Source organism: Malus domestica, chromosome 09 (assembly GCF_042453785.1).
Source record: "Malus domestica chromosome 09, GDT2T_hap1".
Lineage (NCBI taxonomy): Eukaryota > Viridiplantae > Streptophyta > Magnoliopsida > Rosales > Rosaceae > Malus > Malus domestica.
The window spans coordinates 13,228,899-13,253,554 of NC_091669.1; the positions used below are offsets into that span (position 1 = coordinate 13,228,899).

The window sequence follows — 24,656 nt, forward strand, 5'->3', positions numbered from 1 at the left end:
CTTGGGTTCATTCTAGGATAGAAGACAGGAGAGTGACAGTTTCATTGCTCAATAGGTCATCAGCTACAAGGTCGTTCAAACATTCTCCTACATTGTCAAGGCCTTTGCGTTCGAGGATTTAGGAAGTCGAGAGAGACAAGAGCTCCTGCAACTTGACAAGGGCATTTGACTCAGCCGCTGATACAGAAGTCTGACTGTAGTGGCAGAAGGATCGGTCGTCCCCAAAGAACCGGAAAGAAGGGCGTTAAGTTCGATTTCCCATGAAGGCTGTGTGTAGAAATATATATGTTTAGAAAAATCAAGTCAGGGGAACTGAAACAAGGAAGGTTTGCTTTAAGACCTGTCGATAGGAGACTTCGGCTGTGTTTGCTGGTTCATTGCTCAAACCTAGAGAAATTAATGACCGAGCCCAATGTGTAAGGGTTCCTCTTAATTCACGTAGCCAATGGAGGCTATCCACATTTGATGGCCACTAAGGCGGCCAAGAAATGTAGATAACACCCTTTGATGCATATAATTTTTGGTGAAACGAGTAATTGGGCACCTGGCATTTAATATTTTCTTGGTTTAGACTTCTAAAGCAGAAAGTTAATAAAAAGATAATGAAGGTTCTTACAAAAGCCGAAGTGACCTCCTAAGGAGGAATGCCAAGATTCCGATCTTGGGGATGAATCAGTGTCTTTGCTGTCGCTTCTGGTTCGACAGAAGGTACTGCTTCATGCCCCGCGCTCGCTTCGGTTGCATGAGGGTTGACTTGGCCAATTGCTTTGACCATCGGCTGAAGATTGGTGGGTGGCAGTTCGGCCAACTGAGGCCGCCTCACCAACTGGGGTCCCTCGCTCTCGTCCTCCTAGACAGCAAAGGCTTTTTCATTACTCTAAGAGTTTCAAAAAAAAAAAAAAATTGCTAACAAAATGGTGGTACCTCTTCTTCCACGACGATTACTGATTTCTTTTTAAGATTTGGGGGAAGACTTTTCTCAGCCAAAGTGGCCGCCTTCCCCACAACAACAGCTACTGGGCCGACCCTAGAGTTGTAGGACCTTCGACCAATAGAACGACGACTGGTTCGCCCATGGCCGGAATAGTGGGGTGAACTTTAGTCAACTGATCCATTGGAGGATTTTGCAGTTCTCTCATCAAGGCCTTGATGATAGAACGAGGGAGAGAAACGTTAGGAGCAGTTGCTCCTGTAGTTTGACTAGAGATAACATAAATCTCCCACTCTTCTTTCTTGGCAAATTTCTTGACACGTTTTTTAGGCTGAAGAGCGTCTCCTGCAGTTTCGACTTCCGGGTGAGGTCGTTTGCTCGGTGGAGTCAGCACAGTAGCTGCCGCCTTTTTCATAGGAGGGGTAAGTTTTTTCTTAGTTGCGGCCATCGCAACCACTTACACCCTCTTTATAGTACGACCACCTAAAAACACTTGAGTTTAAGTCATAATGAAGTTTGAAATAAATAGATGAACAAGATAAATAAGAAGGTATATACCTTGGGTCGTTTATTTGGATTTTGGGGTAAGAGTCTTTTTGGGTCGATCGCCAAAAAGCTTCTTGGAAATTTCCTCGATTGAAACACTAAAAAGTCCCTAGTGTATGGATCTTACCAGTCGATGAAGGTGCTGGCACATCAGGTTTCTAGAGTGTTCAACCGAAGGTGGAACTTCAAACATCGCTCCTCGAACCTCTTCTCGGCTATTTCTCATTTTCTCTCCGAAGATCCTGAGAGGCGTTATCGGTTCAGAAGTGAGTGAGAATCAAGGAACAATAAGGGGTTCCCTTAGAGATAGCCCAGCTGATGAGCCAAGAAGTTAAGATGATAGTCTTCCTAGCTTCCTCGTCAGGCTTCGTAACCGTAAGGTAGGTCACGAGTGATGATAAAGGATCCATATGACATTCAGAGATCAGCTTCTTCGGCCTCTTCCCATGCTGATTGTGGGAGGACAATAGATTATGGATATGTTAGGCGACGACAGACTTGGAATTCATCGTTTGACAAGCCCTCTAGGTTGAAGAAATATTTGAAGATTCTTTCGGCCGAGTGAGCAGGAAGAGGGCGTGAGGCCAGTTCCTAGCCCATTGCCTCGAAAGGGTTAAAGCTCGAGACTTCTGGCCGCATTGTCAAGAAATAGACCTGCAGCCAGAGCTAGAAGACCCAAATTAGGCCGTTTTGGTCGGGGTCGATCTTCCCTGCAAAAGCATCTGCTAAACACCGATTGAGGTTAGCGAGGATGGCTGGGCTAAGAGCTAAGATAAGATTACTAGCTAGGGCTTTGATAACTGGTATGTTTTCGGCCAGACATTTATTCAATTTGGCACAAAAAATATACTTGTTGTACCAATAGAATAAGAAGGCCCCATGTTCCCCTCTCTTGTGAGCTTCCCCTTTCGAGTCGACGAAATGGATGATCAGGGTGTTGCAGTTAAAGAAGTTCTTGTGCAGCTTCTGCGTGTCTTCTTTCGACGGTCTTTGGCCTCCTTGCATCAAGGCTTCGATGAAGCGATCTTCGAAAATGATCTTCACGTCCATCAGAATCTCTACCCAGAGAGAGCAACATCGACTGAGTGGCCGGTTGGAGAAGTGCCAAGTATGGCTATGATATCCAACACAGTCGGACCAAGGGGGCCGAAGGGAAGAACCATCATGTTGGTGGCCGAGCACCAAAAGCTTAGAGCAGCCCTCATAAGTTCTCGGTCCAAATTCATCTTGATGGTGAAGAGTTTGATGGCATAAAAAATGCTAAAAGATCTCCACTCATCGTCGAAGTGTAGCTACATCCGGGTAACCCAAGCAGCCTAGGCTGAAGTAGTTGAGGGCCAAACACCTTGGAGTTTGGCCGATTCCCATTTCGACCAATCGTAACCTTGGAAAAAGGGTTTCAGGCAATGTACTTTCAATATTTCGATGATGGTTTCTGGGACATCATCCTTGAAGAGTGGGCCGAAAGTTTGATGAAGAACATTTGGTTCATCCTCGAATCGAATGGTCTTGATGGTGTTTCCATCAGTAATGCTTCGACACTTGTTGCATTCCTCGACGAACTAAGTAATGAATGTATTTGCAGCCATTGAAGAGGATGAAGATTTTCTGAGTTTCAAAGTAAGGTTGGTTTTCTGAGTTTGAGAGTAAATGGCAAAGAAATTTGAGAATTTTGAGAGCATAAAAGTCTGAATGAAGGAAGTTGGGTATTTATAGGCTTTGAGGAAGAAGACCAATGGTTTTACTTTGAAAAGTTAGGGGTAGATTCAATCGCAATGTCATGCAATCATGACGAATACTTAGAGAGTCCAGGTGACGAGGACGAAAAACTCGTAGATTAAGGATGCATAATGGCGTGTGATGGCGGGTTTTATAAAGAAATGACGTTTTGGTGCTCGCATGAACTCGAGGATGCCAAAAAGTTTGCGAATCAAGAATACACGATTGAATTTAGTGGCGAGTTTATAATGAAACGACGTTTTAATAGGCCACACACCTTAAACGTCATCATTAGGGGTTGACATGTTGGGAATATGCCACGTGGCAAAAGGGCCTGACATGGTTGAAATCGTGTAATTGTTCGCCATAAATGTATCTCAGTGATTGTGAAATTTGAGGTCTCTCGGTGTCCTTTGGTAATATGTTAAAAGGGCGATTTCACTTCTTCAAGGTCAGAATTCGGCCAAGATTTGCAGGCCAACGGCCTCATAAGTGAAGGGGCAACGTTTGAGCCCAAAATAATATTATTGGGCCGAGCCTAGGTTTGTTCTCGGCCCAATACTCTTCCAAAAGTATTATGGGTCGTCCAACCACCATAGGCCTCCTAATTAAGTTGGCCGAGTCTTATTGTTAGAATGATTGGTTTGGATAAGGGCAAAGAGGTTAAATCCTGGTACAACGAAGGGTCTCAAAGTTGAAAGCGCTGAGAATTAGGAAATGAATATGGTTCATTATAGAGTTTAGTTCAAAGACCTGTTGGAACTTGGATTGGCTATTTAGGAGTTCTAGTCTGAGTGCATCTCTGGTTTAGCTAGGAGTAAGTTCACTGCTATAAATAGAAGATGATGTGCACCATGTAAAGCCTCCAATTCAACAAACAAAACTGCCATGTGCAAACTCTCGCTATACGTGAAACCTTTCAACAACTTTGAGATTTTTCTTTTCTTTTTTCCCGCCAACACATCTTCAGTTTAGATAAACATCACTGTGAAGGCAATTGGCGACATCTTCAGTTTGGATAAATAGCACCAGAGCCGTAGAATCAGCCGATCAAAGAGCACCTTCAGTTTGGATAAACAGCACTGCTTTTCGGCCAACTGATTAACTATCCAAGTCTCGATAAACAAGGATTTTTGAGTCCTTGTTGGTAGAGGTCATCTTATCAGCCTTCTTGGCGAAGTGAGGCATTACCAAGTTGCTACATTCAGCATATTGAAAGCCAAATCTGATATTGAACTTCGCAAAACTAGCAGCCTTATCTTCAGGCTTTAGAACCCAAAGGCTGAGACATGTTCCTTCCTCGGCCGTAGTCACCAGATCAAGAAGTCAGCAGCCCGCAACATCAACACATTTTACTCCCTAGCCGAACTCAATAGAAGAGTTAGCACGCCCTGCATATAACCGAAGGACGTAGTTAGCTTATTAATTACTTGGCATGCGCGTCACGTAGGTTTGGTAGTTTTTAGGGCCATTAGAGATTTACGTGTGTTGGGATACTAGAATTAATGATGTGTAAATGCCAGTAGGAGGAGATGAGCTGGGATTCACATTAGAATTATCATGTAGAACTTGTATGTATGAGCGTCTAGATATTTATTGTTACGTTGAACTAATAGTGTGTGTGCTTATACTTGCGATTCATATGGTTTGATGTAAGAAGTGGATGTATGAGGTATGTGTATGTGATGTGTGATTATGTGACTGTACTTTGTAGTAGTATGCTACATGGATGGTCTTGCCTAGTTAATCCACATTAGAAAACCATATGAATTCTATAGGTGACTCTGCTTGGTTAATCCGCATTAAGGGGTTACGGCCTCGATTACGTGGTTTCCATAGGTGGTCATGGTTGGTTAATCTGCATTGGGGTACCATACTATTAGATGCATACCTATCATACTACCTGGTTAATCCACATTGGAGGACCATAAGCATTCTAAGAATGGTCCTGCTTAGTTAATCCACATTGGGGAACCTTACTATTAGATTATGGATGGTCTTGCCTGGTTAATCCTTATTAAGATACCATATTTATCTAAGGGTGACTCAGCCTTTTTAATCCTCATTAAGTTACATTGTTCTATAGGTGGTCATGCCTGATTAATCTATATTGGGAGACCACGCTATTAGATGCTTATCTATGGTCCTGTTTAGTTAATCCACATTGGAAGAGCATACACATTCTAAGGATTGTTTCATTGGTTAGTTAGGAACCCTCATCCGTTTTGAGTTCGTTGAGTTAGTCTGAAGTACCACTTCCTATTTGGTTTCGTTGTTTTGGTCCATAACCCTCATCTGTCTGGATTTCATTAAGTTAGTCAGGAATCCCATTTCCTATTCGATTACGTTGAGTTGGTCTGAAACCTTCCTGACCTCTAGATTCATGAATAAGAGTTTCTCAAGGGGTACTCTTTTATTTGTAACTTGAAGTTACCTTGATATTCTTCGAATCTATGTAGAGAAATATAGAGATTGGCTTTATTAACTTTTTTGAAATGATATTTGATCTTATTATTGATTAATGTGGTTAAATGTTAATATTGTGCATCTTTAGTTCATTAAAATGTGAATTATTGTTGGAAAAAATTATGATATATATGGACGATTGAATGATATATTGGCGTATCACTCGCATTAGGAGTTATTTGGCTCTGATTTTCGGTCAATTAATGCCATGAAATATTTCGGAACTAAACAAAATGGTGACCTATGAATGGCTTGATATGTCTTTTGGTATGTAAGAAGCTTAAAACAAAGGTTAAATGCAACCACAAAATAAGAGGAAAGGATATTACGTTGTTGAACTGTTGGCTTAGTTTTGGTCATGTCTCGAAAGTGAGTGAGAGTTAAATAGATGCGTTTTGGTGCAACGTGTCAATCCTAGATGTATCTCGAGATCGGAGCTTGACATTTGCCAAGCAAACAACTAAAGCCCGAAAATAACTTGATACCCTTAAATGCACACGTACACATCATCTGATATGCTAATGTCACTAACGCCATTGTGTGAACTGGCTCAAGATTCAATTGAAGGCCACCAACCAAGAATTACAGTCATTGTCAGCGCCAAATGACATATCTAACCTTGCTCCAACATAAGGATATGGTTGAGGTTGCTCCTTCTCCATTGCCTATAATAAAACTAGAGGCCTTCAAACTCGGGACTTTCGTTATATTCAATCCCAACGATTAAACAAAAGCTTTCGTGAATATTTAATCAACCTAACAGCTTTTCAGAACAAATTGAGTTGCCTTTCAACTAGAACTCTCTTAGTTCTTCAATTACAATCTCAAGGCCTTCCTTCAAATCAAACATTGCCTATGATCCCTGAGATCTAAAACTTTTATAGCTCGGCCAACTTGTGGTATGATTAAGTGGATGTGCAATTCTAACCATCCTGATTTCCTCTCTGAGGTGCATGTTTTGAAATAAGTCCAATCCGACAACAGTGATCTCGATGGACTTCTCTAGCATTATATTGTCTTTCATGGACTTCTCTAGCATTACATCAAGTCATGTAGCTCGACCCATCAACTTAAATATTACTTTTAATTAATTTTTTTAATCTTGACTCCATCATGAAATGATAACATTTTGTTTCTCATTTTAATTTCTATTTTCCATTTACATTTTAGGCAAGCATACATGAAACACATTGAATTTGAAGTCCTCGTTCCCTCGAGAGACATAAAAGAACTTTACCAAACCAGAGTCTCACTTTGTGCACAATCATACAAAGTTAGATTAACGCGTAATTTTTACACACACTCAAATAGTGGAATGCCTGTTCACTCTTTCTCTTAAACCATCTCGTGGTACTGAGATCGAAAACAATATTCAATGCAAATACATGTTGAATCCAATTCAGAGTCTGCTCGAGTTTTGATACCAACAACCAAGTAGAATAAATAAAACACCAAATAAATACAATTATGGCCAACTAGGGATGAGCATGTCCATGGCCTTATGGTCTAGTTAAATCCATCCAACCATGTCCTTATTAAAGTAGGACTCCGCCGGACTCCGCCTAACATAGAGGAAAAGGGCCAAGTCCTTAATAGAATGGGGCCGTATCTAAGAAGATGAAAATGGACAAAGTCGTTGTTTAAGGAGAAGGGTCCAAATCTTTCTTTGAGTAGGGACCCGGCCTAGCAATGGGGCAAAGGGATCCAAGTCTTGTTTCAGTCGAACTAGGCCTAGAAAAGCAAAAGATGGTTCAATCCTTAGTGATGAAAACGAGAAAATATTTATTCTTCTATGATACAGCTTGGAAGACCTTAAGGTTGAACGGGGCCACTTCTAGATGGCCTAGGGAGGATCTACAGATGGACCTTGGAGATTCGAAGACCCCTCGGCAATCCTAAAATGCTGTTAGAAATTTTTCGAGGGACCCCTCGTACTCAAACACGGTGTCTATGCTGGAGGTTGTAGCTTGCAACAGAGAAGAAGACAACGGGGGAGAAGAAAGAAAACATGGCCTTTTTAAAAATTGGTCCAAAACGCAGTGTTTTGGCCTTTTTTTTTTTAAGCCAATGAGACAAATGGTGTTGTTTGTCCATGATTCCATATTCTTTTAAAGCCTAGCCCCACATGGGCCATCTTTCTCGAGAGTCCCTTTTCCTTTTCCCATTCCTTTGCTTTTCACCCCTGATCCCTCCATCTTTCTTATATTCACCCAAAACCCTAAATTTCTAATCCCACCCAATCCCATACTATAATTACATTACTCCAATATCATACCTCCACTTATTTCAATTCTTCAAGCCACCACTATTTGGTTCAAAATTCAAGTAAGTTTTTGGTATTCTAATCTAATCTCAATTAAATTATATTAGATATTAGTGGAGATTTTTAGTCTATTATTGATATGATTGTTGATATGTTTTATGTTTGTATACTCATTTTATCATTGAAATTTAGATGGAATTTTTGTTTATTGGTTGATTGGTATATGTTTTGTGTTTTTGGTTAAATGTGTAGTTTAGAAATAAGAAATATGGAAAGATTTTTCAAGCCAAAGCCAATAGCACCATCTACTTGTCAGGTAGTTCGAGCTCAATGATGCGAAATATATAAGCACACAAATTAAACCCTCTTTTTATCAATTGTAGCAAAGTATGTATGTAGGGATCGTTCTAGGCCGAGGATTAGGAGGGATTGCCAAATCACTTGAAACTGACTCAAAACGTAAAAACAAAGTTTAAAACACTAAACTAGACTCAAAGAATGCAAAACTAAACTATAAAACACCAAAACAAACCAAAAGACTCAAAACAGCAAATAAACACTCAAAACTGCCTTAAAAACACTTTCTGGGCAGTTTTGAACACCTAACACTAAATTGGACGAAATTGAGTTATGACTTGACTCAAGACACTTAAAAACACAAACTAAATTGATTTCTAACTAATCTAACACTTCAAAATAAATGGGGATTGAGTTTTGACGAAAATTGAAAACAAGAACAAACTTTGTAAATTGAACAGATTCTAAAACGAATTTGATAAAAGTGAATGGATGGAAAGCTAGCTTAGGGGTTCTTCTCCACACATGTCACACTTGCATACAAAACGATTTCCAATTGCTTCTCAATAAACCATGAATTCCCAACACCCCAGATTAACCGTGAATTTCACTAATTAACCCTCAGATTTTCCTTAAGTTATTGAATTGGATGAATTGCATACGACAACCCAAAGCATTCCCCACAAGTTCCCTACATGAATTGCATAATAGAGATACAAGCAAGAATCATTAAGTTCTATGAAAATCATAAGCATTGGCAAAGCACTCGTTACTATGAATTGCATGAAACTTATGCCAAGAATTTACTTAACACGATTGTGATCAACAACCTTTACTACTTGTGAATATAAGTTCATAACGATTAGGTTAAACTCCCTTATATCCTAGCATCAAACTTATGCATGAAAATTAAGCGTGCACTCTCAACCAACATACACAAATCAGTTTTAATTCATGTAGATAAGTAAATTGAATTCACAACTTATGAAACGCAATTAGAAGTAATCAAATCATATAGCAAGCATAAACATGGTTTCAAATTCCCCCCTAGCCAAGGGGGGGTTTAGTTCCTCATACTCGCAAAGCAAAGATACATAAATTTAGACATTAAAATCCAAAAAAAGAAAACACCTAGATACTCCAATTTGGACAGCAGGTGCATCCACGAATTCTCCTTCCTCCTTGCTACGGCACAAAGACTTTGGACAGGTTTTTGGGTGGTATTTGTATGGGAGAATGGGTAGGGAATGGTATGGAAGGGTTTAGGATTGATGGGGGGTGCGGCAAGGGGTGAATTTTGGCAGAAATTTGGGAGAATGGTGGTGGAAGACTACGGCAAAGAGAGGGAATGATTTCTGGCGAAAATTCTGAATATGGAGGGGTGGTTGATGTGTTTTTGATGTAGTGTAATATGTAGTGTTCTTCCCTTCACTCCCTATTTATAGAAGCTCCAAAGCAAAGAATCACTCAAGTGGCTTCAATAAACAATACAAACAAAGACCAAAATGATGCAAAAACAGCTAGTTTACATGCTCTTTTATCATTGTGTCTTGCCTTTAACAAAAGGCAATCATTCCTCTTTTGCTAATTCAACTCCTTTGTAGCTATCCATGTGCCTTCATTCTTCAATTTCTGATGCATTTGCCTTGTATTCCATCCCTTTTCCACATGTACTAGCTGTTAGACAACTTTCACACACATGTTTTGCATCATTTCATCTTGCAAACATCAACTTTTGGCCACTTTACACCTCTACACACATGCTATGCATCATTTCAGCTTGCAATTATGTTTGTAGTTGCTGAAAATGTGAATACATCTTGTAAAGCAATCCAACAAATGGCATCTTTCACTTCTTTTCCTTTCAAATTGTTCCTTAAGTGTATGTATCTGCACACTTCCACACTTCAACTTTATTATTCAGATTTTTGCATGTGTTGAAACCCTTTTTAAAACACCAAAAACGTCCATTCCACTTGCTCCATATGCATGCAATCCATTTTGGCCCAAAATTGCTCCAAATTGCACAAAAATGCACTTTCTTTCCAACTTTGTTATTAGGACCTACAAACACATGAAAATAGCTTAAAACACTCTTATAAGCAATAACTAACTAAGTAAATGCAAGAAAACATGTTAACTAAGTCGCATAAATATGCTCCTATCACTCAAGACAAAATGAGTGTGACATTGATTTTAATAATCTTGAGAGAGACTTGGGAAAAAGAATTCAAATGAAGGACTATCCATCTAATATTCAAGATGAGGTCCGAAGAGCATATTTGCAAATGGGACCTTGTAGGCCTACAAAGTATGAGTTCCCATACACTTTGCATGCAAAGAAAAGACGATGATTTGTTGTTTCGTGGTTGGAAGAATATGATTGGTTGGATTATAGTATATCTAAAGATACGGCATTTTCTCTTCATTGCTATCTCTTTAAAATCAACTTTTCACAATTAGGAAGCGATGCCTTCACTGGGGTAGGCTTTAAGAAATGGAAGAATGCAAGAGAATGTTTTGACAAACGTGTTGGTCCTATTGATAGTTTCCACAATAAAGCTAGAGAAGTGGCTAATTATCTAATGAACCAAAAGACACATATTGAAGCAGTTGTGATCAAACAGTCAGAAGAAGAGTGTATGAAATATCATCTTTACTTGAATGGATCAATAGATTGCACTAAGTTCTTTTTGCGACAAGGCCTTCCTTTTTGTGGTCACGATGAAAGAGACACTTCAAATAATAGGGGGAATTATTTAGAGCTCTTGCAATTCCTTGTGGATCATGATGAGAAAATAAGGGAAGTTGTGTTGGAAAATGCTTTGGGAAATCTCAAGCTAATAGCTCATTCAATTCAAAAAGATATTGTCAATTCATGTGCCTTCGAAACTATTAAGGCTATTATGAAAGAAGTGAAGGAGAGCAAATTCTTTTCTATAATGGTAGATGAATCACGTGATATTTCAACAAAGGAGCAAATGGCAGTGATTTTGCGTTATGTGGACAACAAAGGTCAAGTAATTGAAAGGTTCGTGGGAGTCCAACATGTTACCGAAACAACTTCAAGTAAACTAAAAGAATCCATTGATGAGTTCTTGAAACTACATGATTTGAGCTACTCCAACCTATGAGATCAAGGTTATGATTGCATGCGTAATATGAGAGGTGAGTTCAATGGCCTTAAAAAAAAATTTGGATGTAGAGAGTTGTGCATTCTATGTTCATTGTTTTGCTCATCAACTTCAATTAGCTCTTATTGTTGTAGCAAAGAAAAACTCCAATGTTACCGCTATTTTCACATTGACTAATAGTTTGGTGAATGTTGTTGGATGCTCATGTAAGCGTCGTGATGCACTTAGAGAGAAACAACAAGAAAATTGAAGGAAATTTTGTGAAAAACATGTTCATTTGAGCAACATCTATGACATGCAATTAACATTTAAAGGCGGAATCATGCTTGTATGCACTCAAAAACAAAACATTACCCATGAAATTCAAAGCCTAGTAGAAAGGTGAACCAAGACTCAACTCAAGAACAAAGTGAGTTGAGACATTTTATACCTTTGTTGATTCCTCTTTGCATAAGCAAAGGCTAATCACCCAAGGAGAGGGCCTTCATTCCTTGCTTCTTAGATCCACGGATTTCTTGGATGAGGATGGTTAAAAGGATTATCCAAGTTCCCAAAGTTGAGAACCTCTAATTTTTCCACACCAAGGATGGACTTGAAGAAGAGATAAGTGACCTTGGAGGAGGAAAGATTGCTAGCTAATCTCCTCCAAGGGGCCAGCCTCCTAGAGAGAAAGGGAGAGACATGTTCTCTCCAATTTTCTCCAAAAGAAAACCCTAAGGATGAAATGTCTATAAAGTTGCCTTTATACCACCTCACAATGGAGTGGCAAACTTGCAATTAAGCCAAGTTCACTACCCCTCTCTACATGGCCGGCCATTAAGGGTTCATTGGGCTTTCATGCCTTTTGTGTTTTAAAGTTGTCATACTACTTGAGTTAATGGGCTTGACATTCAAATCCCATTGGGCCTTGCGGCTGATGCGAAAATTATCTTAACACACAAATTTAACCCTATTTTGACAATTGTAGTACAAGTATAAGTAGGGATCGTTCTGGACCGGGGATTAGGAGGGCTTGCTAATAACCTCTAAACTGACTCAAAAACATAAAACTAAACTTAAAAACACTTAACAAGACTCACAAGACTCAAAGCAAACTTAAAATACTCAAAACAACTTAAAACAACCAAATAAACTTAAACTAGACACTAGGAATGACTTTGGACGAAAATTGACTTTTAATTGAATCAAAACACTTAAAAACACAAACTAAAACAGATTTGAAACACTTTGAAACAGGAAACTAAAAGGGGGGGTTTTGATTTGGATGAAGTTGAAACAAACAAATAAGTATGAAAAACTAGACAGATTGTAAAACAAATGTGAGAAATAAGATGATGGATGTGATAGCTAGAGGCTTTTTCTCCACACATGACATGTATGCAAATAACTCGATTTCTAGTTACTACTTCATTGAATTATGAACGATAATGCTCCAAATTAACCGTGACATCACTAGTTAACTCTCAGATTTTCCTTATTTTATTGGATTGGATGACATCATTCGACAACCCAAAACACTCTTCTAAAGTTCCCTACATGACATCATAATAGAGATACAATCAAAGATCATTACGTTTAATGAAAATCATAAGCATTGACAAAGCACTTGCAACTATGACATCATGTCGCTTATGCTAGAAATTGAACTTAACGCGATCGTTTATAAGCGACCTTCACTACATGTGAATATAAGTTTGTAACGATTATGTGAAACTTCCTTATATTCTAGCAACGGATTTATGCATGCCAATTAAGTGTCGACCCTTAATTAACAAATACAAATAAGTTATCAATCAAATAGTTAAGCCAATTGCATTCACGATTCAAGAGTTCATAACTGGAATTTATCAAATTATATTGCACACATAATCATGGCTTTAAAATCAACCCTAGCCAAGAGGGGTTTAGCCACTCATATTCACAAAAGAACAAAAGAAAATGAATTTAAACATTGGAAACAAAAGAAAGAAAACACCTAAACGCTTCAATAATCCAAGTTGGACAACAAGCACGTCCAAGCACTTTTATTCCCTTCCTTTGCTATGGCACAAGGTGTTGGTGAGTGTTTGAAGGTTTGTTTGTATGGAGGAATGGCTGAATGTGTTTAGGTTGGATGGAGGTCACGGCAAGGAAAGGGAAATAAAGGTGCATGTAATTGTGTTTTTGTTGTGGGAATGTGTAGAATGGTTAAGAAGAAAAGACTCTGCCTTGCGGCAGAATGTGTCTTCCTCCCTTCTCCCTAAACTGTCCCCCTCAATGTGTCTTTAGATGGATATATTTATAGGCTAGGGAGAGGATGTAGTGGGTGGTGGTAATGAATGGATGTAGTGGTAGGTGAATGTGTTGGGTGGTTGAAATGAGTGGATGTGTTGGTAGGTGAATGTGTTGGGTGGTTGTAATGAGTGGATGTGTTGGGTGAAATGAGTGGATGTAGTGGTAGGTGAATGTGTTGGGTGATTGTAATGAGTAGATGTGTTAGGTGAAATGAGTGAGTGTTTGGTAATGAGTGGATGTAATGGGTGTAGTGGATGGATGTTTGGTAATGAGTGGATGTAATGGGTGTAATGGATGAGTGTTTGGTAATGAGTGGATGTAATGGGTGTAGTTGATGGATGTTTGTAGTTGTAGGTCAACACACTTGCACACACACATGCTGATTTCTAGCCTTCTAATCTTCAAAAATGTCCATCCTTATGTCTCCATGCTTGCACTATCCAATCTGGACCAAAAATGCTCCAAAATGCTCCAAATAACACTTTGTTGCCAACTTTGTTATTTGAACCTACAAACACACGAAAATAGCTTAAAGTACTAAAATAACTAGAATAAAACTAAGTAAATACCAAGAAACAAGCTAACTAAGTTGCATAAATATGCTCCTATCAGCGGCCCAAAACTAACTCGAGGTCTTTAACGAACTTTATTCATTTGATTAATTAACATATTAATTAATCCTTGCCATAAATAATTAAACCATTTAATTATCCTTACTCATCTCCGTTGTTTCTTCAATCTCTACCTTACACGATGTACAATCCATTAGGTTCCTTTTAGCAAGATAGTGGGCGATTAGAACTCTTTCAAATCGATTGTGAATTGAAACTTACTTTCAATTCTCCCTTTAGTGATTATACACGTTTAGGGCTTCCACAAACCATGAGTGACACCTAGCAGTATGTCATGGTTACCCAAGCTAATCAGAAGAGGTAGAGAACCTATTCAGTTTAGGATTACAATGTAATACGGTCTTTCTCTAATACAATACTCTTAACCACATTGTTTGGTTTGATAGTTTAATCATGTCTACTATCCAATGTGATTCATTTACTTATATGATTACCTTGAATGTGATTTGGAACGACTTCCTAACTCTCATTCATACTCTGGCCAGAGATTCTTAATCATATCATACAGTATTCTCCCTCAAATGGTTTGAAGGTTAGAGATCCCTTGTTGCGTATTCACTTGCCTCCATGGCTAAGTGGCTTAACCCCAACTATGCCGTGGACACCCTCTGACAGAGTGACTTTGACATAGTCAAAGATCAAGGACTTAACCACAAGACAACTATGATGCCTAAGGTCAAATGACTACTTTGCATTATCCCAACCATGAGTTCTCATGTGACATGAGTATGAGAACTCCTCGTTGATCGTGTTCAGTGGACTCATTCTCTATTGAGCACCTACATGCTTGTCTTGGTGTCAATCACACCAATGACTCGAGACCAGTCACTCTCCCTAAGAGAAGACATAGCACATACTGATCTTAACGGACTGTCAATGCCCAATTGGCAATCCTATGATCAGGAACGTTTAGAATATGTATACGAAAGAGAATGGTCTCATGAATCTAACTTCTTTAAATTACATTCTCCTAATTACATATTCCTTGGACTTATCGTTTAAGCATATAACATTTATATGAGACGGCTTAAAACAATAATCTTTACCATTGATATTAAACTAGATTAGTTTAACATGTAAAATGTCTGTAAAGTATCATCATATGATTGGTTTTAGGGCACATTTCCAACAAAAATCTCATGAAAACTGTTGAAAATGATTGTCTTGAAACAAGGCAAGGGTTAAATCAAGAAACTAGTCTCAAACGTGCTGGAGATACATCGTGCTAGGGATACACTGTGGAATTCACATTATGCTGCTTTGATTAGTTTGATTACAATGTTCTCATCTGTGGTGGATGTGCTTGACATGATTGTTGAAGATTGCTACAATTGTAGTGTTGGTGAAGCAAAAAGATTATTAAAATATTTACAATCTTTTTGAGTTTGTGTTCCTCCTCTTTTTGATGAAATCCATATTAGGAGTTACAAACGATTTGTCACAAGCATTGCAAAAAAAAAAAAAAAGATCAAGAGATTGTGAATGCAATGGCTTTAGTCAAGACACGTAAAGAACAACTACGTTGCATGAGGAATGATGAAAAATTTGATCTTTTGGTTGATAAAGTGTCATCTTTTTGTGTTGAACATGAAATTGAGGTGCCTAATATGGATGATTTATATGTCATTCAAGGAAAGTCATTGCGTAAGGCTCCAAGAAAGACCAATCGTCATCATTACATAATGGAGCTCTTTTTTGAGGTCATTGATTTCCAACTTACAAAATTAGATGATCGATTCGCTGAAGGTAAGACCGAATTGCTTATTTGCTTGGCATGTTTGAGTCTGAATGATTCATTTGTAGCTTTTGATACAAAGACACTTGTTCGCCTTGCTCAGATGTATCTTAAAGATTTCACGGATCAAGATAGATCGGCACTTCAAGATCAACTTGATATTTACATTCATTTTGTGCGTTTGATAATGATTTTTCTCAATTGCGGGGGATTAATGAGCTTGCTAAGAAAATGGTGAAGAAAGGGTTGCATCGAACATTAGCATATGTATATCTGCTTGTTCAGTTGGCTTTGGTTTTACTAGTTACAACCGTTTCAGTGGAGAGGGCATTTTCCGCTATGAATATCATTAAAGGTCCACTTCGCAACAAAATGGGAGATCAATGGTTGAGTGACAGCTTAGTTGTTTACATTGAGAAAGATGTTTTTTCATGTATTGGTAATGAAGCTATCATGGAACATTTTCAGACTATGAAACCTCATCGTGGACGCTTGAATTAGGATTTTATAGCTTGTAATGTTGTTTTGCACATGATTTTTGAATGAAATGTACTATATTTAACTTTTCAGTGTTATTTTTATCTATAAATTTTTTGACCTTTATTATTGGGACCCATCGAGTTTAAAATCCTGGATCCGTCACTGCTAGAAAGTATAGTAATCGTCCCGACCTAGTGAGAAACCACCCAACCTAATGCAAAATTAGTTAGTATTATTTAATTTTTTGGTATTTTGTAGACTTGGCAAACAAGTCATGTTTGTCATTTTCATGTCATATATGTTATCGTAACAGGTTCTGTCGTGTCAAACTAGTTATCTTAGCATGTTCTTGACAAGTGACCCAATAATGATCAGATTCGTTAATGGATCGTATCGTTTCGTGTCAGGTTAACGGGTCATGCAATAAACTATCATGTTATGTCTAAATCTCACAAATGATATCTTATCGGGTTCTTAACGGTGACCTGATAATGACCCGACTTGTGAAGATGTTCTTAACTAGTGACTCAAAAACAATCCGACTAATTAATGAGTTGATCTGTAACCTGTTATTTTTGTATCATTCGTTTTAGGTTATAGTTTGTGTAAGAAATTGCCAGACATTGTATTTTGCACCAAGAAAATAAGTAAAAAATAAAGGCCTAGTGGTTCAAAATGAATGACGAGTTTCTCGTCCTAGTGACATCTTAGACCCGCAATCGATCTTCCTGGCCTAGCAACAATGCAGACGTATGACGAGGTTCCTGACACTCGTATACCAACCTTTCTCAGCCCTGTGGCTAAATCCATGTAAGTACATGGAGGGTAGTTAAGTCCCAACCTCAACCAACCCAGAAGAGTATTCAAATTAGGGTTAAGCTACATAGATTAAATTTTTAAACCAAAATTTTAAACTAAATGATATGCTACTAATAAGAAATAAGCACGTTAATCAACATTTAAGTAATAATACAATCATCAACAACCGTATCATTTGGTTTACAAAATTTGATTTAAAATTTTGATCTCTCTAATATTACCCAGCAAATTCTGATGACAAGCTTTGGCCGGGGAGGGCACGGTGTGCTCTGACTTTCCGAATCACGAAAGCCATCTTATGATTTAAATCATTCTTATTAGTTTAGTGATCATACCTAGTCCAAGACGTGATTCCTTGCTTGGTTGCTCAATAGCTTAGCTTGGTTGGTAACATATCTGTCATCTGTGAACAAGTCCCAAAGAATGATCAAATTCCTTCTTGGCGGCTTCCTAGGCTGAAAAGAGAGAAACGTTTTGTCAAACATATATTGGTACCAATGTTGAGTCGGTTCTCGCGACCATCGCCGAAGAGCTTATCCTTCCTTTCTTCTTTCATTGAACCTTCAAAAAAATAAAAAATGTTCAATTGGTTGCTTTAGTCAGCCATTATTGTTTTAGTTGTTGATCAGCTTAAAATGTTGATCCTTTATTTTCAAGATAATCAAGGATATGATCATACGACTCGTAGATTTAGTCAAACATATATTGGTTTCAAGATGTTTTTAGTTCTAAATTTTGGGAGATTTTGGTTCAAACATGGTATTGGATTGCAGAGATAGGACGCAATCTGGGTAAAGAGAGCGTAGATTCTGATGATTTTTCTTTGTCGATTAATCATGGCACCTTATACTCAGATGGTCTATTAGAGATTCATTTGGTTTGTGCTGATGTTACAACTAGGTTTGGCCTCATATTTTAGAAACCCTATATATATGAGTTGATTTAAATAATTTTTCGAAATAACTTAAGCAGTAACATGCTCTGATATATCCATGCAAATTTATAGAGATACGTATTTGTTGACACAAAAGTTGGGAAGTCTTCTACTTCCCACACAAAAGTTGGTGTTTACAGGACTGCATGATTTAATTTAATGTTGTACATCTTTTATGCTAATCATGTGGCTGTTCTTGAGTTGATTGTACTCTTGTTATTGCATTGTATGATCTATGATAGAGCATTAGAGAATCCATTATATCCTCTTTCTGTTTATGTTAGCTCTAGTGGGATCATGGATGGATTCCAAATAATTCTTTTAAGTTAAATTACAAGCTAAAGTAAGGAGTCATAGTTTCTATGGTGGAGTTTGATTGATTTGAAGGTTTTAATATCTAGGTGATGCCAGTAAATGTTTTCTATAATTGTTGAGGCCTTCCAGAAGCAATCCCGAGAGGTTTTAAATTACATGGACTTCGTGTAACGGGAACTTATCAGAAGCTGCCCCGTTTGATTTCAGACATAATTTTTTTGCAGAAATTAAACTACATCTTCCATTCACGTCTTTTCATTTATGGTTAGTGCATATAGATATTGATGAAGAGAACACTGAGGCTATGGAAATGTCAACATTCAATCTAAGTGATACATAAGGTACAATAAGTGCACCAAGTCCTTCAAAGAGAAAGGCTAAAGGTATGCGAGTAGGTAAGATACATCAAAAGAGATCCCATGTTAGACTTTGTTTGAAGAATTGCATGTTGGTCCTGATAATAAACAACATGAAAAGTGTAAAAACTATGGGATAGTTTACGTATGTGATAGTAATTGTGGGACGAAAAACCTATTGAATCATATGGATACGTGTAGTAAAAAACATCACATTGATATGAAAAAATCTCAAGTTGGATTGCGTTCTCCTCAGTTTAACCATATTAGTTTTTGTGAGCTATTGATTGAGGCTATAGTTAAGCATGATTTGCCTTTTAGGTTTGTTGAATACGAGGGCATTAAAACTTTGTTTAAATACATATCTCTTAATATCAAACTGCCCTGTAGAAATACAGTTAAGAAACATGTGTTGAGGATGTTTGAAGATGAAAAGATAAGACTTCGAGATTGGTTAAATACAGTTGAGGGAAGAATTTGTTTGACATCTGACCTATGGTCTTCTGCTACAACTGATGGATATCTCACACTCACAGTGTTGACAAAGAATGGAAAATGCACAAAAGAATTTAAAATTTTTGTCGTATGCCTTCTCCACATACCGGGGTTGCTTTGTCTGAAAAAATTAACGTCTTATTAGTTGAGTGGGGGATTGAAAAGAAACTGTTTTCCATTACTTTGGATAATGCCTCTGCAAATGATTGTTCTGTTGAGTTATTGAAGAAACAATTAAATTTTAGAGGTTTGCTATTAATGGATGGAAAGTTCTTCCATGTTCGTTGTTGTGCTCACATTCTAAACTTGATAGTCCAAGATGGACTAAAGGAAATTGATGGATCAGTGATGAAAGTTCGTGAGTGCATCAAATATATAAAGTGTTCAGAAGGGAGAAAAAATAAGTTTTTTGTTTGCATTGCACAAATAAGGTTGGCAGGTAGTAAAAGAGGGTTGAGACAAGATGTGCCTACTAGATGGAATCGACATATACAATGCTTGATAGTGCCATTTTCTATCATCGTGCTTTTCTCAATTTGGCACTTGTTGATTCTAATTTTAGTTCATGTCCTTTCTTGGAAGAGTGGGATAAAATAGAGAAGATTTCCAATTTCTTGGGGTATTTTTATGAAGTTACTTGCTTATTTTCCGGAACAAATTACCCTACATCAAACTTGTTCTTCCCAAAAGTGTTCAAATTCCATTATTGTATTAAAGATGCTATGGTAGATTGTGATGATTTCATGAGACGGATGGGGAGTTATATGAATTTGAAGTTTGAAAAGTATTGGTCAGAGTATAGTTTGATCCTTGCCATTGCAGTGATTCTTGATCCTCGCTATAAATTGCAATTTGTAGAGTGGGGTTATGACAAGCTTTATGGTAAGGAGTCGAGAGAGTTGAAGGATGTTGGTGACACATTGTTTGCACTCTTTGGTAGTTACACGGACAAGTTCTCTCATCTTCTTGTATCCAACCCAGTTAATCAAACTCTTACTCAAATAAAAGTTGGAGACAAACTTTTTGAGATAGTATTTATATTTGTAATTCCTTTTTTTATATGCATCTTTATATTGTATGTTGATCTTTGTTTCTATTTTGTTTTTATATGTAGGAATTTGATAATATTTATCAAAATGGGTCAACTTCAGTTGAAAAAACTGAATTACATCTATATCTTGAAGGAAAGAGACTCGATAGAAAACAAGAGTTGGATATTCTTTCATGGTGGAAACTGGAGCAATTTTGTTATCCCGTACTTTCTCGTATGGCTTCTAATGTATTAACAATTTCTATCTCAACTGTTGCCTTGGAATCAGCATTTAGTATTAGTGGTAGGGTGCTTGATCAATATCGAAGTTCTTTGTTGCCTGAAACCGTTCAAAGCCTTACTCACTATGTACTAGAGATTGGCTTTTTGGCAAAGAAGGTAAATTTCATATTTCCTTGTATTTTTTTTTTTTTTTTGCTTATGTAATAGGTTATAATTGTTTTTCCTTTTTTTCTTTTTATGTTTAGCTTTAGAGAAAGAAGGTGCTGACTTGGAAGAACTTACTGAAGAAATTTTTGACATGAGCCTTAACGAAAACTCAGGACAATGCTCCAGTAGTATTAGTCTTGATTAAGTATGGTATGTTTTTTAACTTGTTCTTTTAAAGACATTTTTCTACGTAATCTGCATGTAATACTATCTGAGAGATATCATTAGGAAGACAACATCCTCCTCTGCAAATCAAACATGTTCGAATCTGCTCATCCTATGCTTTGTCTATTAAATCTTGTTAAGCTAAAGCACAGTGTGTTAAAGGCTATATAGGTGATGAGTGAAGTGTAGTTGGAAAATGGCTCCTCGTTCAGCATTTCTCCATTTTCCTTATTGTTGTGTTCTTTATTATTGCAGTTGGAAAATGGCAGCAAAGTACATTGTAGGATCTATTGTGGAAACCTTTGGGCTTGCATATGTTTTCGACAATACTATATTTGACAAAAAAAATATCAGGGAAGCTAATTAGAATGCTGCTAATTTTGGCTTGGGAGGATCAACCAAGCAAATATCAAGGAACTTATCAATGAGAGTGTACTTGTAATCAGGATATAATTTTGAGGCCTCTAAGTTGTTTGTTGTGAGTTCAATCCTCATCTGACCCTTGATGAATACGCTGTAAATGATTGCCGCACGTACATTGTCTGGGTGAGGAAGGGCTACAAGAAATTGAAGCATGTATCTGTTTTAATAGGGCATTAGACATTACCTATAGTAGAACTTGTACTTGGGCTCCTTTTACTGCCTAAAGAGCGTCAATCCGTGTATCTGTTTTAATTGTAATCTACCATTCCATGTTGGCTCATGACTTGCATTGCATCCTCTGTTGCTTTTTTGCATTGATTTGGATGTAATGTAAAAAAATAAATAAATAAATAAAAAAAAATAAAAAAAAAAACAGTAACTGATGAAACAGGTGACCCGTTAGCTTAACGGGTTGGGTTTAGATGACCCATTAGCTTAACGGGTCAGGTTAAACATGATCCAAACCCAATAAACCCAACCCGTTTACAGGTCCACATACGAGCGAAGCAAGATAAAAAAAAAATATCTGATCACAATATAAAATGGACCGAGAAACAATATCAAGCGTGCCAAGTGCAAAGATAGAAGCAAGAAGGCTATTGACTGAAACCATATGCCTTTGCGGATTTTTACCTATTCACAACACGGAATCACCCTTCGTGGGATTTATCGTCAACAACTTCTACAAACTTAAATCTTTGTAAGAAACATAAAACCGGACTTACAGTAGATACATGCGGCAACTAAGCTTGTTAGACTTGATATTATAGGCTGTGGTAAGGAACTCTGGAACACAATATGAAGAAAGTGAACTAACTTGATCCTCAACAAAGTGAAAGCGTCTGAACCAACGAGTTATTGTTTGACCATGATCAGAAACCAGAAAGAATGATATCTGGAACACCATATGCAGAGAGAATTGCCAAGAATGAGGGTTGACATTGCTAATGAGACTTTGCAACATCCACTTTAACTGTAATGGGGGACAAGCTATTAGTTAGAGACCTGACGATTACAACACTGCAGGCCAATGCATTCCATTCTTTAACTGTAATTGCTGTTCATTCCATGTCAAAGCTATTTTTCCATGTAAATTAATGCTACTTAACTATTCGGCATCATGCCTTAGTCCCAATTTCAACTATTTTCCAACATTAATCAGAAAAACGACCACCTGCCCAAGAAATTGAAGATCAAGAAGAACAATACTATATACCAAAACTCCTAATCACAAAAATGGCTTCGTGACCTTACTGTACTCTTTCTGATTCCACGACTAGTTTGAAAATGGTGCATGTCCAACTTTAAACAGAACAACTTTGTGCCAAACTCTAAATGACATAAGCAAGAAATATGTCACCAATTTGCCAAGAAAAACCCATTTCAATGAAGTGAAAAACAAGAGAGAAAATAAGCAACCAAACCTCAAAGATGTAGAACCCAGAGAGAACAGAGAACTATCTTGTTTGGGGAAATTAGTCAAACATGTGGTATGCCAAATCTCATCCTTCATGAATCAGCAACACAAGACACAACCTTGGACCAGTAACAGAATTTTAATCCTTTACAACTGTTTTGATGAAAACATAACCTTCACAAAAAATCTTGAGCTGAGCATTTCGTCAAACAGTTGGACTGCATAAAGTTCTAAACTTTTTTCCACACCAGAAAACAAATCTGGGATCAAAGTGGCAGAAAATATAATCAGCAAGCTGATCAGAGAACACCACCAATAGGAAAGAACTATATCGAAGGCACCGAAGAAAACGCACCATAAATTGAAAACCGGATGTTATTCCCAACACCGCACCATGTCCGGAGCAAAACCTGTTTCCTGAGCAAAACCCAAATCGTAGACCACCATCACGAGCCCCTCCAAGATGAAGGCATTCCACTGGATCCAAGAATTTGCTTGAAAACCCATTTTCTTTCCTAGTGTCAGGAGGTGAAGAACTCGATGAAAATCTGAAAAATTCCGAATTCAAGAACCGAAATATTCAAGAACCGAAAATTCCCACTTCTATTTAATGATTGCGGAAGCACTGAAGAAATTAACAGAACCCACTAGACAACCGCATTCAGATTATACCACAATTTCAAAGACACATATATCACCAACAATCTTTACGTACAATCCATACCCAGTAATTACAGAACGATTACAGAAGCACCTAAGAACTTAACAGAAGAGAAATAAAACTAGAAAACAATGAAATCTAATAAAAACTGAACCACCAGAATCATGTAGTGGCTTTGATACCATATTACCTACATTGGAGAAGTAGCAGAGATGGACAATTCTAAAACCAAGAAATGAAGGTTTTGTATACTAACTTTACAATTTGTTTACAGCAGCTATATATAGCTGACTAGAGGACTAGCTCATAAGTTTTGAGTACCAAACTCTAATTTAACTCTTTCAACTAACTATTATATCATCGAATCCTTTACAAATGTGTTTTGATGAGTTCGTAATGATATATTCAACCAGCTTAAGTCATAAAAGGCTGCAACACCTCCAGTCATATGGATAAACATGCATGCGGTAGTCATGATCATATATATGATGTACATTGTTCATTGCATTCAGGGGCTTGATGTTTCAAGTGTTGAGCTGGGTTTCCATCACCATTGATGAATTATTGAAATGGATTAATTGAAACCCTACATCAATACTTTGTATAAGTTTGAATAAATTTTCTAACAAAATCAGTTGTTATATCCTTCATAGCTAGGTTGCCATGAAAAATCTGACTAAATTCTTGATTGTCCAACTATTTGAGAAAATTCGTATCTTCCACAAATCCGTCTAAAACCATGGCTTGGATTGTTTATTAACATTTCAATTACTACCATATCAAGCCCATCTTTATTATTATTGGATTTTAGGGGTAAATTTTCATTTTCACTGTTCTTTAGAAGCTATTAGTTAATGTTTCATTAACTAGGTGCATCCAATGGCAAAGTCATGAATTATCGGGGAGTGGCAAAATATAAAAGAGTAGAATCTTCTGCCCTCCTTTTTTCGAACTCCATAAAAACACATTCGGTTGCGAAAACCGGTTAAACACTTTCACAACCTCGCCCATTTCTCCGCATTTGAAATATAATTCAATCAATGCATAACCCAGGAACATATTCAATGCAACCTTGTCAAGTTTCTTCACAAACCCATGTATTATTTTCTCATAT

At 37.5% G+C, this 24,656-nt stretch overlaps 3 protein-coding genes and 1 long non-coding RNA gene across 7 annotated transcripts; 3 read left to right on the forward strand and 1 right to left on the reverse strand.

Moving 5' to 3' along the window:
* The first annotated feature begins 2,398 nt into the window (after window positions 1–2,398).
* On the forward strand, window positions 2,399–11,356 carry LOC114823088 (uncharacterized). Its single transcript, XM_029098405.1, has 2 exons — window positions 2,399–2,585; window positions 10,686–11,356. The coding sequence occupies exons 1-2, from the start codon at window positions 2,399–2,401 to the stop codon at window positions 11,354–11,356; spliced, it is 858 nt and encodes a 285-aa protein (XP_028954238.1).
* Window positions 11,357–15,749: 4,393 nt separating this feature from the next.
* Window positions 15,750–16,498, forward strand: LOC139187780 (uncharacterized). Its single transcript, XM_070804371.1, has 3 exons — window positions 15,750–16,008; window positions 16,066–16,172; window positions 16,283–16,498. The coding sequence occupies exons 1-3, from the start codon at window positions 15,750–15,752 to the stop codon at window positions 16,496–16,498; spliced, it is 582 nt and encodes a 193-aa protein (XP_070660472.1).
* Window positions 16,499–20,118: 3,620 nt separating this feature from the next.
* On the forward strand, window positions 20,119–20,920 carry LOC139187781 (zinc finger BED domain-containing protein DAYSLEEPER-like). The gene is made up of 3 exons (XM_070804372.1): window positions 20,119–20,427; window positions 20,511–20,825; window positions 20,915–20,920. The coding sequence occupies exons 1-3, from the start codon at window positions 20,119–20,121 to the stop codon at window positions 20,918–20,920; spliced, it is 630 nt and encodes a 209-aa protein (XP_070660473.1).
* Window positions 20,921–21,976: 1,056 nt separating this feature from the next.
* Window positions 21,977–23,930, reverse strand: LOC103443363 (uncharacterized). Of its 4 annotated transcripts, none has more exons than XR_003771225.2 (3): window positions 23,237–23,923; window positions 22,714–23,141; window positions 21,977–22,437 (listed from the first exon to the last, which is right to left on the reverse strand). It is a non-coding gene; the product is annotated as an uncharacterized lncRNA (long non-coding RNA). The 4 variants fall into 4 exon arrangements; XR_003771224.2 differs by having other exon boundaries at window positions 21,977–22,795; window positions 22,889–23,141; window positions 23,237–23,922; XR_003771226.2 differs by having other exon boundaries at window positions 22,889–23,141; window positions 23,237–23,921.
* Window positions 23,931–24,656: the final 726 nt, after the last annotated feature.

What these genes read in the sequence shown, in the direction of transcription:
- LOC139187781 (XM_070804372.1), top strand. Translation starts at nt 20,119, where the DNA reads ATGGTAGATTGTGATGATTTCATGAGACGGATGGGGAGTTATATGAAT. An exon ending in GAGACAAACTTTTTGAGATA is followed by an intron (nt 20,428 to 20,510) that starts GTATTTATATTT and finishes TTTTATATGTAG; the next exon opens with GAATTTGATAATATTTATCA.
- LOC139187780 (XM_070804371.1), top strand. Translation starts at nt 15,750, where the DNA reads ATGGCTTTAGTCAAGACACGTAAAGAACAACTACGTTGCATGAGGAAT. An exon ending in AGATGATCGATTCGCTGAAG is followed by an intron (nt 16,009 to 16,065) that starts GTAAGACCGAAT and finishes ATTCATTTGTAG; the next exon opens with CTTTTGATACAAAGACACTT. An exon ending in TTGATATTTACATTCATTTT is followed by an intron (nt 16,173 to 16,282) that starts GTGCGTTTGATA and finishes CTGCTTGTTCAG; the next exon opens with TTGGCTTTGGTTTTACTAGT.
- LOC114823088 (XM_029098405.1), top strand. Translation starts at nt 2,399, where the DNA reads ATGGATGATCAGGGTGTTGCAGTTAAAGAAGTTCTTGTGCAGCTTCTG. An exon ending in GCCGGTTGGAGAAGTGCCAA is followed by an intron (nt 2,586 to 10,685) that starts GTATGGCTATGA and finishes TTTCACAATTAG; the next exon opens with GAAGCGATGCCTTCACTGGG.